Source organism: Narcine bancroftii, chromosome 2, assembly GCF_036971445.1.
Source record: "Narcine bancroftii isolate sNarBan1 chromosome 2, sNarBan1.hap1, whole genome shotgun sequence".
Lineage (NCBI taxonomy): Eukaryota > Metazoa > Chordata > Chondrichthyes > Torpediniformes > Narcinidae > Narcine > Narcine bancroftii.
In genome coordinates, this window is record NC_091470.1 from 198,258,967 (window position 1) to 198,274,867 (window position 15,901).

The 15,901-nt window shown below is 42.9% G+C and overlaps 1 protein-coding gene across 2 annotated transcripts in view; it reads left to right on the forward strand.

Annotated features, from left to right (window-relative positions):
• Positions 1 to 15,901, forward strand: part of LOC138754943 (very-long-chain 3-oxoacyl-CoA reductase-like) — a 74,943-nt gene that overhangs the window by 21,416 nt on the left and 37,626 nt on the right. For both annotated transcript variants that reach the window (XM_069919979.1, XM_069919980.1), the window contains exons 2-3: positions 9,523 to 9,664; positions 12,361 to 12,407. In XM_069919979.1, the coding sequence (XP_069776080.1) occupies positions 9,523 to 9,664; positions 12,361 to 12,407 (189 nt within the window). The remainder of the gene's footprint in view (positions 1 to 9,522; positions 9,665 to 12,360; positions 12,408 to 15,901) is intronic.

Below are 15,901 nucleotides of genomic sequence, written 5' to 3' on the forward strand. Positions count from 1 at the left end.
TCGACCGCTAACTGCTGTCTTCTTGACCTCAATCTTTGCAGGAATCTTCTCCTGATTGCACCCATGCGATTTTCAGATCTCAAAGATGATTGAAGAGCTTCAATGGCACAAATAGCCTTATCTGCCGTATCTCATTCTGAACACTCATCATTATGTCTCCTTCCTGCACAAGATCGGCCATTGTCCTGTGTTCCTTCTTGTTGCACTCAAAATGACATCACATCAGTGGGCGGGAGCACAGCTGACACTGGGCAGGAGCCGGAGAGTGCTCAAAGCCGCATCCTGTGCAGCTGTGTCCTTCAGGTGGCCAGCGTTGCGCTTTAAACACTCCCACCTGAATGGCAATTTAAAGGGCCGCTTCTGCTTCTTTAGGCGCATTCTTAGCGTAGAATGCACCTGATAAAGCCTATCGTGAGCTCGGCCGCGTCACCCCAGGGCATGGCTTAAGCAGACTGGTTCCAGCATCCGGGCCCCAATTGGGGAGGCGGGCCCCCTGGGATCAGCGGGGGGTGGTTGGCCAGTTTCACCATTCCACTGGAGTGGTCTTGCTGGTCGCTGCGTTTGATGGGCCTTTCCAGTGTTGGCCCGAGGTGCAGGCCGCTACAACAGCAATAAGGGGTGCTTCAACCTCAACTGACAATTTAAAAAAATATATTTTATTTATTAGAAAACAAAGTGATAGCACAATTACAGAATGAAGATATTAACAAATTATTAAAAGGAAATTTTCATGGTTACATAGAAAGCAAACTACAAGATCTATAAAAAATCCTATAAACTTAACCACCCCACCCCCCCATCTACCCCTCCCCTTAACTTAATTCTACCCCCTACTCCCCATAAAAGAAAATTAATTTTAAAAAAAAGAAATAAGGAGAATAACTTCAATCATTCATTCACTATACAATATGGAGATTCAACTGCACCCACGACCAGTCTCAGATTTTCAAATTAGAATTCTCCAAATATGGGCTCCAAATCTTTTTAAATCTATAATATTGATCTCTTAAATTATAGGTTATCTTCTCCATTGGTATTCAAGACCTCAATTCTGAATGCCATCTTTGTTAGCTAACCTCCATCTGATCTTTCCATGAAACAGCTATACATTTCCTTGCTACCGCTAAAGCCAATCTCAAAAATGCCTTTTGAAATTGATCTAATTTATGTAATATTACGGAGTCCAGAGGACCCCAAAAACCAGTAACAATCGATATGCACCACAACACAGGGTTACTTAAACAAAAGTAGTTTTTAATTATATTTGAACAAGAAAACTGAGTTAAACTTTAACTTATTGCTTAACCTACCTAACCTACTTAACACCCCTCCCCCTCTAATACTAAGCGCAGGTGTATGTGTAATGTATATTTAAGATTAGAAAAGTTCTTTGGATCACAGTCCAATCTCACTTGTTGCAGGCAATTTTCTTGTACTGTGCACAGAAGTTAGCATTACCAAAGTTCACCAGACTTTGGTGTTTAACAGGCAAATGGTTACCACTCAGGAGGGTTCCTGCTCACGGTGTCGAAGGCTTTGGTGAGGTCAACAAAGGTGATGTAGAGTCCTTTGTTTTGTTCTCTGCACTTTTCTTGGTCTACTGTCCTGTCTCAGCCTTCCTGCAATGCTATTGTCACGACTTGGTTGCTCACCCTCAGCACCGGAAACACTGCTCACTACAGCCTCTGGTGTTTTTGGTACTCTGGCCACTTCATCAGGAAAACTGGTAACTACCTCTGGAACGTCGTCTGGTCCCTCAGGTTGAGCAACTCGTACTGGATTTCCAACCACTTCACTCGGTGCCGCTCTGGATGGGTACTTTTTGACACCAGACATGTTTCTTTTGTAGAGGACTCCAGCTGGAGACCTGAATATCACCATACTGTCGCTTCTCGATACAACAGTGTAGGGTTGATGGTAATAAGGTGTGTAGCTTACCACCGCTCTCTTGCCTCACAAGAACATTATCTCCGGGCATGATGTCTGAGTACCTGGCCCCACATCTCGAGTCTGCATCCAGCTTTGCTGCCCCCTTCTTTTCAGCATCATGGTCCCTGATCTCCTGGTCATCCCTGATTTCCTTCAGTTCGGGCATTTTTGTGTGGATTTTCCTCCCGAAGAGTACTTCTGCTGGACTTTTTCCTGTGGTTGCATGAGGGATTGCCCGATAGACAGCTACATAGGATAGCAATGCTTCTCTCCAGTTCTGTCCTTCTGCATGAGCGATCCGCAGTCATTTTTCGATGGACTGATTTTGTCTCTATACTTCTCCGTTGGCTTGCAGCCATTTAGGAGTTACCTTGTGATGGTGAATGCCTGTGGTCCTCATATATTCAGCAAATGTCTCTGAGATGAACTGTGGACCATTGTCAGAGTATAGCGTAACATGTCTTGCAAAGATGTCTGCCAATGCTTGTATCATTTTTTCAGTGGCCGTTGACCTCATCACAGAGTACTCATAGTATCTGCTGTAGTAATCCACCACTACCATGATTGACTCGCCAGTTGGTAAAGGTCCGAGAAAATCAACAGCTACATCGATCCACGGTCCTGTCGGGAGTTGCGTACTCCGGATCGGCTCTGGGGGATTACTCCAACTTGTGAGTTGACACCCATGGCAGGTTTTGACGAATTTCTCTGCATGTTTATCACAACCTGGTCACTATACTTTACTCCTGAGGTTTTGCTTGGTACCAACAATACCTAGGTGTCCTTCATGAGCTAATGATACAATCTTCGGTCTCAACCTCTGTGGTATCACCCATCTACAACCCCTCAACACACACTGCCCGATGCAACAAAGTTCATCTCTAATGGGAACATATGCCTTGTGAGTGCCCTTGTCCCATTGTCCACTTTGGATACATTCTCTAACTTCCATGAGTTCTGGTTCATGTTCGGACTCTCTCTCAACTTCCCTCATTGTCACAGCTCCCGGTGTCGAATGGATAGCTGCGAAGCGTACAAAGCTCTCTGTTTCTGTCCCCAGTTCTGACTTGGATTGTGGGCATCCATCTTTCAACAATCTGGACAGCGGATCAGCAATGTTCGCTTTCTCAGCAATGTGGACTACTCTGTACTTGTACGGTTGGAGTCTGAGCACCCATCGTTCTATCCTGGCACACGGTTTGGACCTGGCAGCGTAGATCACCTCCAATGGTTTATGGTCCGTGATGAGTTCAAATTCAATGCCATACAAATATGCATGGAATCTCTCGCAAGCCCATACAAGTCCAAGTGCTTCTTTCTCTGTCTGAGAATATCTCCTTTCAATGTCTGTCAAAGATCTGCTGGCATAGGCAATGATTCTTGGTCCCTCATCATGCACCTGGACCAACACGGCTCCTAAACCAACAGGGCTAGCATCCGCTATGACTTTGGTTGGTGCATCTGGATCATAATACCCAAGAGTATCGGCATTCATCAGACTTTGTTTCAGAGCTGTGAATGCTTCCTTCTGCTCAGGGCCAAAAGGAAATTGTACACCTTTCCTGGTTAGTTTCCTCAGTGGTTCTGCCAGTGTAGCAAAATTAGGGATGAACTTTGCGCAATAATTGACCAATCCCAAGAAACTCCTCATCTCCGTTGCATTCTGGGGTTCACGTGTATCGGCAACAGCTTTCACCTTGGCATCAGCTGGGTTCAGTCCTTCCCGTTTAAGCCTGTGTCCCATGACGTCCATCTCTGAGACACCGAACTGGCACTCTCCATTCACAGTAAGGCCTGCCCCCTGTAGTCTGGATAGCACAATCCTCAACCGTCTGTCATGCTCTTCCTGTGTAGCCGCATGGACTATGGTGTCATTAGAAATGTTGGCGACTCCAGGAATGCCTTGAATCACTCGATGGATTTTTCATTGGTAGATCTCATGAGCTGCATTGATGCCGAACGATAGCCTCTTGTACCGGTACAATCCACAGTGAGTCACAAATGTTGTCACATCCCTGGATTCTGGGTCTAGCTCTAGTTGATGATAGCCCCATTTTAAATCGATTTTTGAGAATACCTGACTGGTTGTTAACTCCTGTAGGACTTCTTCTACTGTTGGTATGGGGTGTTGTTCTCGAATTATAGCTTCATTGGCCATCCTCATATCAACACACAGTCTCATGTCACCATTTGGTTTGGGCACGATCACTATTGGGCTGACCCATTGCGTTGAATGTTCTACAGGTTCAATAATGTCTTGCTCAATCAACTCTTTGATTTTGGCCTCGACTTTCCCACGAAGTCCAAATGGGGTTCTGAGAACTGGTTGTGCCTTGGGTTTGACTGTTTTGTCCACTGCTAGCTTTAGTTATCAACCTTTCAGCTTTCCTACTCCCTGGAAAACTGCGGGGAATTCTTGCTTCATATCCTCGTATGACTGAACTGAATTGACACGAGCTCCAATATGAAGTATTGCCAGATCTTGCGCCGTGCGTCTACTCAGCAATGGTTCTTCCCTCTCGACTATGACAACAAACTCTGCTTTGGTGTGTTTGTCACCAGCTTCAACAGACGCAGTGAAACATCCAATGATCTGGAATGGCTTGGTTGCTGTGTATGGATACAGTTTCTTTGAACACTTCTCTGACGTACAAATGATCTTTTTTTTCAATTTCTCCCAAAAGTGTTGGTCAATTACATTACTGTCACTGCCTGAGTCTACAATGACCGGAACTGTCACACCACCAATTATCACTGGGACTTTCTCATGATGGTCATCATTCAATGTAAACTGATAGTATTTCTGCCCATCCTGGTTGTCGTCGTCATCGTCACTTTCTGGGTCACCTTCTATATGGCGAATGGTGCCTTGCTTTCTCTGTCCATAATTGCCTTTCTTTCCAGGAGACTTTCTTTTCCCCCCAAGCTTTGCCCTTAGAATCTGTACTCTTCCCAATCCTTGCTTTTGCACTTCTTTGCAAAGTGGTCTTTACCTCCATACTTTCTACAAACTTTGCCTTTTGCTGGGCAGCATGGGTCTTTTCCAAAATGACCTCTGTCTCCACATCTGTAACACTCCAAGTCACGTGTCGGCATATTACTTGGCTGGCTACAGCTATGTGAGAGCCTATTTACTTGTTGACCAACTTTGTCTTTACTGGGCTGGCTTGAGTTGTCTTTCAGTTTCATGGTATGAAATTGCCCCTCAACAGCCTCTAATGCAGCAGCAATTGCTAAGGCATTGGTAAGTTTCAACTCACCCTCTTTTTCCAGCAATCGCCTTCTGAGTTTGTCTGATCTGCAGTGCTGCACGGCTTGATCCAATAACTGGTTGTCCAAATCAGCTGCCACGTCATTGCATCCAACAGCCAGTTGTCACAATCTCGTCACGTACTGGGTGACCGCTTCCCCATCTTCCTGTTTTGTTTTGTGAAACAAATGGCGTTGAAATGTGGCATTCGGTGTCACTACATAGTGTGCATTCAATGTATCTACAGCTTTCTGGTATTCCTCCTTCCTTCCAGTATTTGAAAGCATCTTAATAGTTTCCCGACCTGCAGGTCCTGTGGTGAAGAGAAGTAACGCCCTCCGCTGCGCTTTCTGCTCCGCCGTACTCCCATCGAGAAATAGGCCACGACTGTCGGCGTAAGCTTCGAACTCTTCAAGCCATGCCTTCCACTTCATGCTTACAGTGCTTGCATCGCCCGTCGGGTCAAAATTAGGAACACTGCGAAGTGCTAGAAATTCAGCTCCAGTGACTGCCATGATGAAACGTTCCAGCTCAAAGCCACAGATTCGAAATCCAAAATTTTTCTCCTCGTCGCCAATGTCACATTTGTGGCCCGAAATGTGAAATTGATAACACCATCAACACATGATTTACCTGTTGAACATCAGCGCGTCTTTATTTCTCTGCTTCCATTATTCCACCATTTTGCGCCTGCCTACAACGCTCACATGCCCTTTTTACTTCCGGTCAGGTTAATAGCTCAACCTCTATCTGCATACATCTCATGCCTATTCATTATCATGACAGCCAGCGCTGCACTTTTAGTGCTGCCACCTGAATGGCAATTCAAAGGGCCGCTTCTGCTTTTGCAGGTGCATTCTTGGTGGAGAATGCACCTGAAGAAGCCTAGAGAGAGATTCCTTTTCCAGGACAATCGCAAATTATTCCTTCTCAATCAGTCTTGCTGACGAAACTTGCTCCCTTCAGGGTTATCCAGATGAATCTCTTTCTTTCAGGTCACCTTTCAGATCGCCAGTCTTCTCCTTCGACCAGGCAGATAATTAGAGGAAGATTAATAAAGACTAGACAGCCTTCCAGAACTGATTTCTGTGACTCCTCTCTCTGTTTCACACCCTCCCTCTCTGAGAGCAAAACTGTTCTCTGCCTGCCTGCAAAAGTCACAAGCTCTCCCAGGCAATCTGTATTCTGCAAATTTGTTTCTCTTTGAAAAAAGCATTCTGTAAAAATCCTGCAAATATTGTGTTTTAAAATAAAAATAAAATTAAATAAAATTAAAATAAAAAGCTACTCTAGCAATTCCTCCCAAGCCACCTGTCACAGTAACAAACCCAATTAAACCCAATTAAAAAGATCTTTGGGTCTAGAGAAAATTGTATTTTCAAGATTTCTTGCAAACAGTCTCTTAATTTAGCACAAAAACCTTTAATCTTATCACATGCCCAAACTGAATGCATCAAAAACACAAATCTGAAGTACTCAGTTTATATTGTTTCGAACGTTCAGGAGTTAAATATAATCGATGCATAAAGTTATAAGTTACCAACCTATACCTAATGTTAACTAACTTTGTCATAGTATCTTTATTAATCTTCCTCTAATTATCTATATCAAACTGAATTCCCAAATCTTTCTCACATACAAGTCGTGATTTATGCAAGTCCACCTTAGGCAATTTCCGTTGTAATAATTTATACATTTCTGAAATAAATCCTTTCCTTCCCCCATCTCGAATTAATACTTCAAATAATGCTTCTTTAGATAAATCCAAATGTCTCCCTAAACAATCACATATGGCGGCGCACAGCTTCATGGCGAACCGGCCCCGCTTGTATCGCCACGTGGCGGGGCAGCCATGAGGAAATGGCGCATCGTCAGAGGCTTCTCTCTGACTCCAGCATTCCTTCCAACGCGCACCCTAGGCAGCGATTATGATGTCACAATGCACCAGGTGACTGAGCTCATGCTGCCCTTATAGGGGCGTGCTGAATCTGAATAAAAACAATCGTTAACGACCCTCAATATGGTGGCTGTGTTTCTTCCACAGACTGTTCATTAATATCTTGCAATCTATAAGATACCCTTGAAATTTTCCTCACTGCTTTTATTCTTCTTGACGTCTGTTCAGATTTCAACTGCCATGTCAATACCTTGTGTGTTTTATCTCTTAACTCATAATATCTCTGATTAGATCGTTGTATTACTCTTTCAATTCTATAAGTTTGGAACGTATTTTATTCCAATTTCAGAGCATCTAATTTACTCCTCCTTATGCAATTTCTCCTTTAATTACCTGGTTTATTTTTGGAGCCTGTTTTAAACAATATGAGCTGCCCTCCAATCCACTGGCACCTCACCCGTGACTAAGGACAATTTTCCTTCGGCCAAGGAGGATTTAAGGCAAGTAAGCGCCTCATCCTCCTTAATCTCCATCTGTTCCATGACACTCTGTTTGTTTCCCTTCCTTCCAGTTTCCTGAGTAAATACTGATGCAAAAATAATTATTTAAGGCTCCACACATAATTGATCCTCTAGGTCACACATGTCAAACTCAGGCCCGTGGGCCAAATTTGGCCCGTGATATAATTATATTTGGCCTGCAAGATCATATCAAATATGTATTAGAGCTGGCCTGCTGGCCACTGCGCCAGTATAGCGCATGCACAGCTAACACGACAAATCCCAGAATGCTTTGCAAATGCGTTGGCGCCGGCCCGTCAGCCTGCTAATCGCCCCCACCTCCTCTCTTTACTTTCATTAGCATCTGTGACCTGTCGCCCAACTCACATGTAATAAACCCCTTACGAAAAATGGCCAAACGAAAGACAGAAAACGGGACCTTTCAAGACAGGTGGGAGGCAAACTCTGACCCCAGAGTTTAATGAACTTGCATCTAAGAAGAGATGCCAAGTATCAGGTGCATCAGAGTAAATCACAGTGTAGCAAGCTAAGCTTGGATTAATATTTTCTTTGGTTAACTTTGGACTGTTCATAGTTGAAAGATTGGATTTTCATTGAAGCAAGTTGTTAATTTTTTGACTTGTTGGCTTGTGAAAAAAAGAACATTTAAAAGGAGCTTAAAGGCTATAGAGAAATATTATTTATTGAATATTTTATTTCTCATTTGTTAATGCTTCTTCTGGAAAGAATTTAACCAAAACTATTATTAAACATTTATTTTAATAAGAAAAAGTTTAACATTACATATGTTGAAAGAAGAGAAAACATGCAGATGTTGTTGAAAATTTTCAATAAATATTTAGTTTGGCCCATGACTTAGTCCAAGTTTTTAATTTTGGCCCTCTGTGAATTTGAGTTTGACACCCCTGCTCTAGGGGACCAATTTTGCCCCTTACTATCCTTTTAATATACTTGTAGAACCCCTTCAGGTTTACCTTCATATTATCTGCCAAAACAATGTCATGTCTCCTTTTTGCCTTCCTGATTTCCTTCAGTATTTTTTAGCATTTTTTTTGAACCTCATTGTGAAATATAAAGTGTTCACAACCACTACTCTGGAGACAAAGTCTTGGAGAACAGGTTCCGCTTTATTTCAAGTCTGCAGAGTCAGGTGTCCTTGGTCTGGAGACACACCAGAGGTTCAGAATCATCACTCTTTTGTAAAGTCCCGCACTCAACATCACCCCACCTTCATTTATCTTCTTCCATCAGAATCCCAATACATTACAACATTCTCCTTCTCCCTTCCATCAATCCAGGTATCACTCAGTTCCTCCTTTTTCATACATCGCATGTTATGTTAATTAGTTCATTCCCTCCTTAGGGGTGTCTAAGTTAATATTCATGTCCCTATTAAGCAAGGGCAGTACTACCTATAGACTACCTTAGGTCACTGTACCAGCCTGAACCAGATCCTTGCATCCTTGGGGCTCCAAGAGGAGCCTACTAACTAGTATTCTGTTTTCAGTCTCCTTTTTCACAGAATGGTGCGAGTTTAATCATCTTCAACCATATTTCACACTCATTAGTTCCTTATTGCCTACTCTTGCTGAACAGCTCCCTCTTCTTCTTAACCATACTGCCAATATCCCTTTTCTTCTCAACCACACTGCCAATATCCCTTGAATGCCTTCCTCCTTAATGAGAAGGGCAGATTATGTAGCTCAATTCTAAACAAACTTTAATACAATTGGAAATTACTCAAATATCCATGGAAGTATGCAAATGATGGCTGGACTAATACACCAATCGTTTTCCCAATAGGAAATAGTAATCCGAGCACGTGCCCTTGATAATGTGTATGAATAACCTGTGGAGAGAACTCTTAGACTTTAAATCTGACAGGGATTATTCTGAACATGTTTCTTTTTCAAAACACTCCCCAGAATTTTGTCTTGGAAGTGATCGGGGCATTGACATGCACCTATTACTTGGCAAAGCTCATTTGGAAGTTGCTGTTCGGCATCAGGATCTACATTCTGTCCAAAGTTTGGAGGATCGACTTGCCGCACTTCGGGGAATGGGCGGGTAAGTTTGCAGGCAGCTTTTGTTGAGATTCTCTCTGATCGCATCGCAGACTTGCGGCTATTACCAGTTTTCGTCGCCCGCTCGCAGGTTGAGCTCTCAATTTTGCCTTTGCCGACGTGCTCATATGGGAACATTTTAGATCCACTTTCCCGTGGTTAAAGATTTTGAAATGAGCTTTGCTTCAAAATAGGTTGTTCTCAGAACATTCTATTCAGTGGCAAACTGATAAAGATTGACTCAATACCTCCGAAATGTCTCTATTGAACTTTGCACCATTACACTTGCTCTTCCCTGAGTTTAAAAGGAACTGCAAACTTTGCATCTGTCCTTTTCCTAAACTTGTGGACAAATTCTGTGGAGTGATACTTGTGTGGTCCAGTGCACTTTTTATTTTGCCCCTGAATGAGAAAGCTTTTGATTCAAGCTACACTCCTGGCACCTGAACCCAATTCATTTTTCCAGCTCGCCATTACTGCAGCTTTTGGTTTGGTCAAATTGTAAACCTCAAGGCTCTCTGGCTGCTGTATTGGGCAGTGGAATTTTCACACAGTTTCCTCTTTAAAAACATCCCTCAAAATCGAGTCATCTGACTGCATAAGTACAATTCGACGAAACAGTGTTCTCTGCTCCTCGGTGCAAAGCACTAGACGTTACTGTACATATGCAGGACAAGTATTTTAGCGATATGAGAGTCTCATATTGAGGGTCGGTGTGAGCAGGTCCTTTGCTCGTTCAGCCCGTGGGAAGAAGCCTTGGTGGTGTTACCTCTGATCCTCCTGGATCATTTCCCCAATGGAAGCAGCTGAAATATGCTGTGTGCAGGGTGGAAGAGATCCACCGCGATTTTGCACGTCCTCTCCGGACAACGATACCATTCCAGTGGGATACCATAACTTACCATATCTGCCAGTGTACAGATGACCCCTTTTGAGCGACACCCTTTGTATAAGTTAACCCTAATCTGGAACTTACCGCTGACCAGTGGGTGCTGTTAAAAGTAAATCACAATATGTTAATAAATTATAATTTAGAGGTTTAAAATTTATTTGGCTATTTTAAAATAAACCTGGAACAAACCCTGTACAAAGCCGATCGCAGTCAGACTGGGCGGATGGTCCCCACGGAAGTGCGCTGAGGCTTCGCTGATAACTAACAGGGCCCGCACGAGATTGCATCGGAGTCGGCGGGAAGATGGCGGCGGTGTTGAGACTTGGCCTTCGAGGTATGGATTTTAGGCCCAGCATATCAGACGTCCTCGATTTTTAAGGTGGCCTTTTTTAAGTTCCAAGGATCGTTCCTGTTGGATGGCATTTACGGTGTGTCCTTTGTTGCAAAAGGTGCATCATTGGGAAGTTGAAGCAGGCTTAAAAAAATTTAAGGAGGAAGGTGAACCAGAAAAAAAATCAGGAAGGGGAAGGGGTCAAAATAAGTTAAACCTCCTAATGGAGACGATGATCCGGGTCTCATCCTGTGAGCCATGGCCCACAGGGTCTTTTCATATGGGTCTTTTTAAAAATGTTAAATAAAATACTTTAGATTAGATAAAGATGTGTGCAGCGGTACACTGGGGTGAGCATTAACAGCTCCAAACTCATGATAGCTAGACACAACAGGCTCCAGCCAAGAGGCGTAGTGACTCATCAGCATCTGTTAGTCTACGGAGAAGTCTTTGCCAACTCAACATGAATGTCTTGAGGTAGTATGTACTCTAGATGTCATTACACCAGGTCACTGTTGTTTGTCTATATCATGCCCGGCAGCATGTCAATAAATGCTTTTGCAGTTTGCTCTGTGCAGTGTGGTCTCGTTATTCATCCTATTTCAACATGATGGTCCATAACTTACATCTGCAACATCTGTTTCTTACAAAGCTGCCTTTGATATGAAAATATCACTCAGTCATAGCCACTAGCGGGCCATGGCATGTTAAGCTAGAAGCCAGGTGGGCCTTCGATTGCAAAAGGTCGAGAATCACTGATCTAAATGCTGAAATTAGGAGCTTGAAGCAAACTGCTCAGGGAACTCATCGTTCCTCCCTCCCACTGATTCCACCAAAATTGCTCTTGGTGTCCCTTACAGTCAGAGTACAGAGGAGCAAAAGAGCGTCCCTGCCAGAGTTACTGAGAGTCTGTGGATTCGCCTCCAGCTCCTCACAGAGTCCAGTCCAAACAATCAGCAACTTGAGCTCTATGTCCGACACTCAGGAAGCTTTCAGCACCCTTGGCCCTCTCTTGCATCCCGGTTACAATATATGATACCCCATCAGCCAGTCTTGAGCCAGTCTCCAAAAGTCAGCAGCCGGCCTGGTCAAAGGAGAGGACTGGCTGTCGGGTGTTTCCCTTGGAAAAGGAGAAAGAGGAACAGAAAAGAACTCTGTTCAGGCACCTGCCTACCTTTTGCTCTCACAAGGCCGAAATGCTGGTGATGACCTTTGGTCCATAAGGCACTGGTGAGACCTCACGTGGAGTATTGCAAGCAGTTTCGGGTTTCTCGTTTAAGAAAGGACGTGGAGAGGGTTCAGAGGAGGTTCACTGGATGATTCTGGGAACGAAAGGGTTATATGAGGAGTGTTTGACGGCTCTTGGCCTGAACTCATTGTAATTTAGGAAAATTGAATGGTTTCTCTAGAATTGTGTTTTTATTTCAATCAATGTCTTTGTGTTTTACTTGATCTTAAATGAATTTTTTTTCTTCAGTTGTTACAGGTTCAACCAGTGGGATCGGTAAAGCCTACGCACATGAGGTAAAGTAGATCTCTGTCTCTTTTCCTAGAATAATACCTTCCGAGAAGGTAGCTTGACTTGTTTGGACCTTTGCTTTATATTTCATAATTGTTCTGTTATGAGCCCAAAGGACCCCAAAACCCAGCAGCAATAGACATTCACCAAGACAAATGGCTTTCAAAACAAAAGTTATTTTTAATCAACTTCAAACATGAAAATAGAATCAAATTTTAACTTAAATCTATACTTATGCTATACTCTATACTAACCCAAATTACTACCTTCTAATTCTAAGCGCACGTGTACTTAATGTGTGTGTGTGTGTGTGTGTGTGTGTGTGTGTGTGTGTGTGTGTGTGTGTGTGTGTGTGTGTGTGTATTTAAGAAAAGTTCTTTGGTTCAAAGTTCAATCTCACTTCTTCTTTCAAGTTCTCTCGTTGCAGGCAATCACCATACTATGCACAGAATTTAACATGTATAAAGTTCACCAGGCTTTGGTGCTTGAAAGATAAATGTTTACCGCTCAGGAAGGTTCTTGTAGGGTAGAGAGAGATTTGTTGTTCCAGGTCTTCCACAACTGAGGTACCACTATTAGTCATCTTAATGTCTTGCCGATGAAACTTGCCCCATCAGGGTTTTTCAGATGGTAACCTCTTTCTTTCAGGTTACGAAAGAGCTCCTTCTGTTCCTCTTATTCCAAGAGAAACATCAGACAGATAGCACTTCCAGCCATCCACTGGTTTTGGAACTTTTCATCAGTTCTTCCTGAATTGAACTGTGTCCCACACATACCAGCTGAGAAGGATTCTCTTCTCCCTCTCTCTCTCTCTCCAACTGAAACTCCAAAGAGAGTATGTAGGCTTTTTCAGGTGTATTCTCCGCTAAGAATGCGCCTGAAGAAGCAGAAGTGGCCCTGTAAATTGGTGTTCAGGTGGCAGCGTTGAAAGCGCAGCAGCGTTGAAAGCGCAATGCTGGCCACCTGAAAGGACAGCTGCACCAGGATGTGCATCTGAGCACCTTTGGGGCTGGAGCAGCCGGCGGATGAATATGGGGGTTGGAGTAGCTGGCAGGGGAGAAGGAAGGTGGTGCGACTGGTGGTGGGGGGGGGGCAGGGGATACGGGGGGCTGGAGCAACCCTCCCCACTCCCGAAATCAGTCCCCACAGTGTGGGGACAGCCCGCGCTGGCCGGCTGACAGTGTGAGAACTGGGAGACGAGCTGTCAGGCACTGGCCAGTTGACTGCCATCCAAATGCAGCTACTTTTAGGCGTCTGCATTCAGATGGCTGGGGAGGCCACTGTGCTGCAGGGATTATCCCTCTCAGAGGAGGGTTACTAAACTTGCCTTGCAGGCGCCTCCTGCACATTCACGTGGCCTTCCCACAGCCGCATTTTGCCACAGCCGCATTTTGCCAAAATATGCGGCTTTACAAGCGGGGCATTTGGCCACCTGAAAGTGCCTTGTGACTCATGTCTTGCAAAACCCCCACCTTCTCCAGCAAGCAACAGGAGTTCTTTCTTCTTCTCAAATTGTTATCATAGGTAAACAATCCAGAATTGTCCTTTCTGTGAGCAGAAAGGGCACTGATAAGACAGCATGACTCCAGCAAGACAATGGTCAAGCATTTCATGATGTCAGTGGAATTAACATGTGAAAGGTGCTAACATTCTCCAAGAGATCCTGCAATGTGAATTTTTTTTTAAATTTTTAAATTTTTCACTCTGTGAACCATATCAATCAAAATAGACACAAACATTTCCCTCTTAAATCTACACAGTGTAATTCACCAGTACTGCACCATCTGCTCAACATTTGGAAGAAGATTCACATAGAAAGGAATAAAACAAATTATCAACTACCAAAATTAATATTGATGCAAAATCAACTAATCCCTTTCACAATAGATAATCTTTCCTTTAGAGAATGGGAGAGAAAAGGGATCAAAAGAATAGAAAATTGTTTTTCGGGAAATAAATTATTATCTTTTGAACAAATGAAGTGCAAATATGGAATAACTCACGGTACAATGTTTGCATACCACCAACTGAAAACCAACTTGAAGGACAAATTGGGAAGCAGGCTAAGGTTACCAGAAGGAAGCAATTTTGAATATGTGATTACAGACACAATGATAATTAAAAGATTTAATACAAACATGTACATCAAACTGTAAGAAAAGGAGAACGAGGAAACAAACTGTAAACCTAAACAAAAATGAGAACAAGATCTAAGCATAAAGAATGAAACATGGGAAAAGCTATGCTCCAGAACTATGAGAAATACAATAAACACGAGGTTACTCATGATACAGGCTATACACCACGCCCCAAAAGTTAAATAAATGGGACCCAACAGTATCAGACAGATGTTTTCGTTGTAGGAAGGAAACGGGAACAGTACTTGCAATTTGGGCATGTGAGAAAGTGGAAAAGTTTTGGGAAGATCAAAACTAGGTATTAAATAAAATCACAAAAAGCAACATACCAAAAAATCCAGAGATCTTTCTTTTAATTAATATAAGAAGTAAAGAATTAGGCCTCAAACTGGATGAAGCTCAAAAAATATTTATTATGATAGCCTTAGCTGTAGCAAAAAAATGTATTATGCCAACCTGGAAATCAGAAGAGAGCCTGAGAATACACCAATGGTACATAGAAATTAATAAATGTATTCCATTGGAAAAAATAACATAAAATTAAAAAATTAAAGTCACATTATTTGAATAAATTTGGGAACCGTACATGGAACACAACAGAGAGGGCCTACCGCGGACCTCCACCAACTAAAATGACAGAAGGAGAAGACGACGAAATGAAATGACCCAGTGAGTAAAAGTAGATGACACAAATTTCTTGTTTATTTTCATTGTGTGATGACATTGTTTAATGGTTTTGATGTATTGTATATGTTGAACGTTGAGTGGGTGAGGAGGGGGGGGTGAAGGAGGGAGGGAAGGGAGGGGGGGTGAAGGAGGGAGGGAAGGGAGGGGGGGTGAAGGAGGGAGGGAAGGGAGGGGGAAATAAGGGGAGAAAATGACACTGTGTATATTTTTTTTATTTTTTTATTTTTCACATTATGAACCATACTGACCAAAATACACACAAACATTTCCCTCTTGAATATACACAGTGTCATTTTCTCCCCTTTTTCCCCCCTCCCTTCCCTCTCTCCTTCACCCCCTCCCCACCCACTCAACATATACGATGCAATAAACCCATTAAACAATGTCATCACACAATGAAAATAAATAGGAAATTTGTGTCATCTACTTTTACACACTGGGTCAGTTCATTTTGTCTTCTTCTCCTTCTGTCATTTTAGGCGGTGGAGGTCCGCGGTAGGATTTCTCTGTTGTGTTCCATGTACGGTTCCCAAATTTGTTCGAATACTGTGATGTTATTTTTTAAATTATATGTTATTTTTTCCAATGGAATACATTCATTCATTTCTATGTACCATTGCTGTATTCTCAGGCTCTCTTCTAATTTCCAGGTTGACATTATACATTTTTTTGCT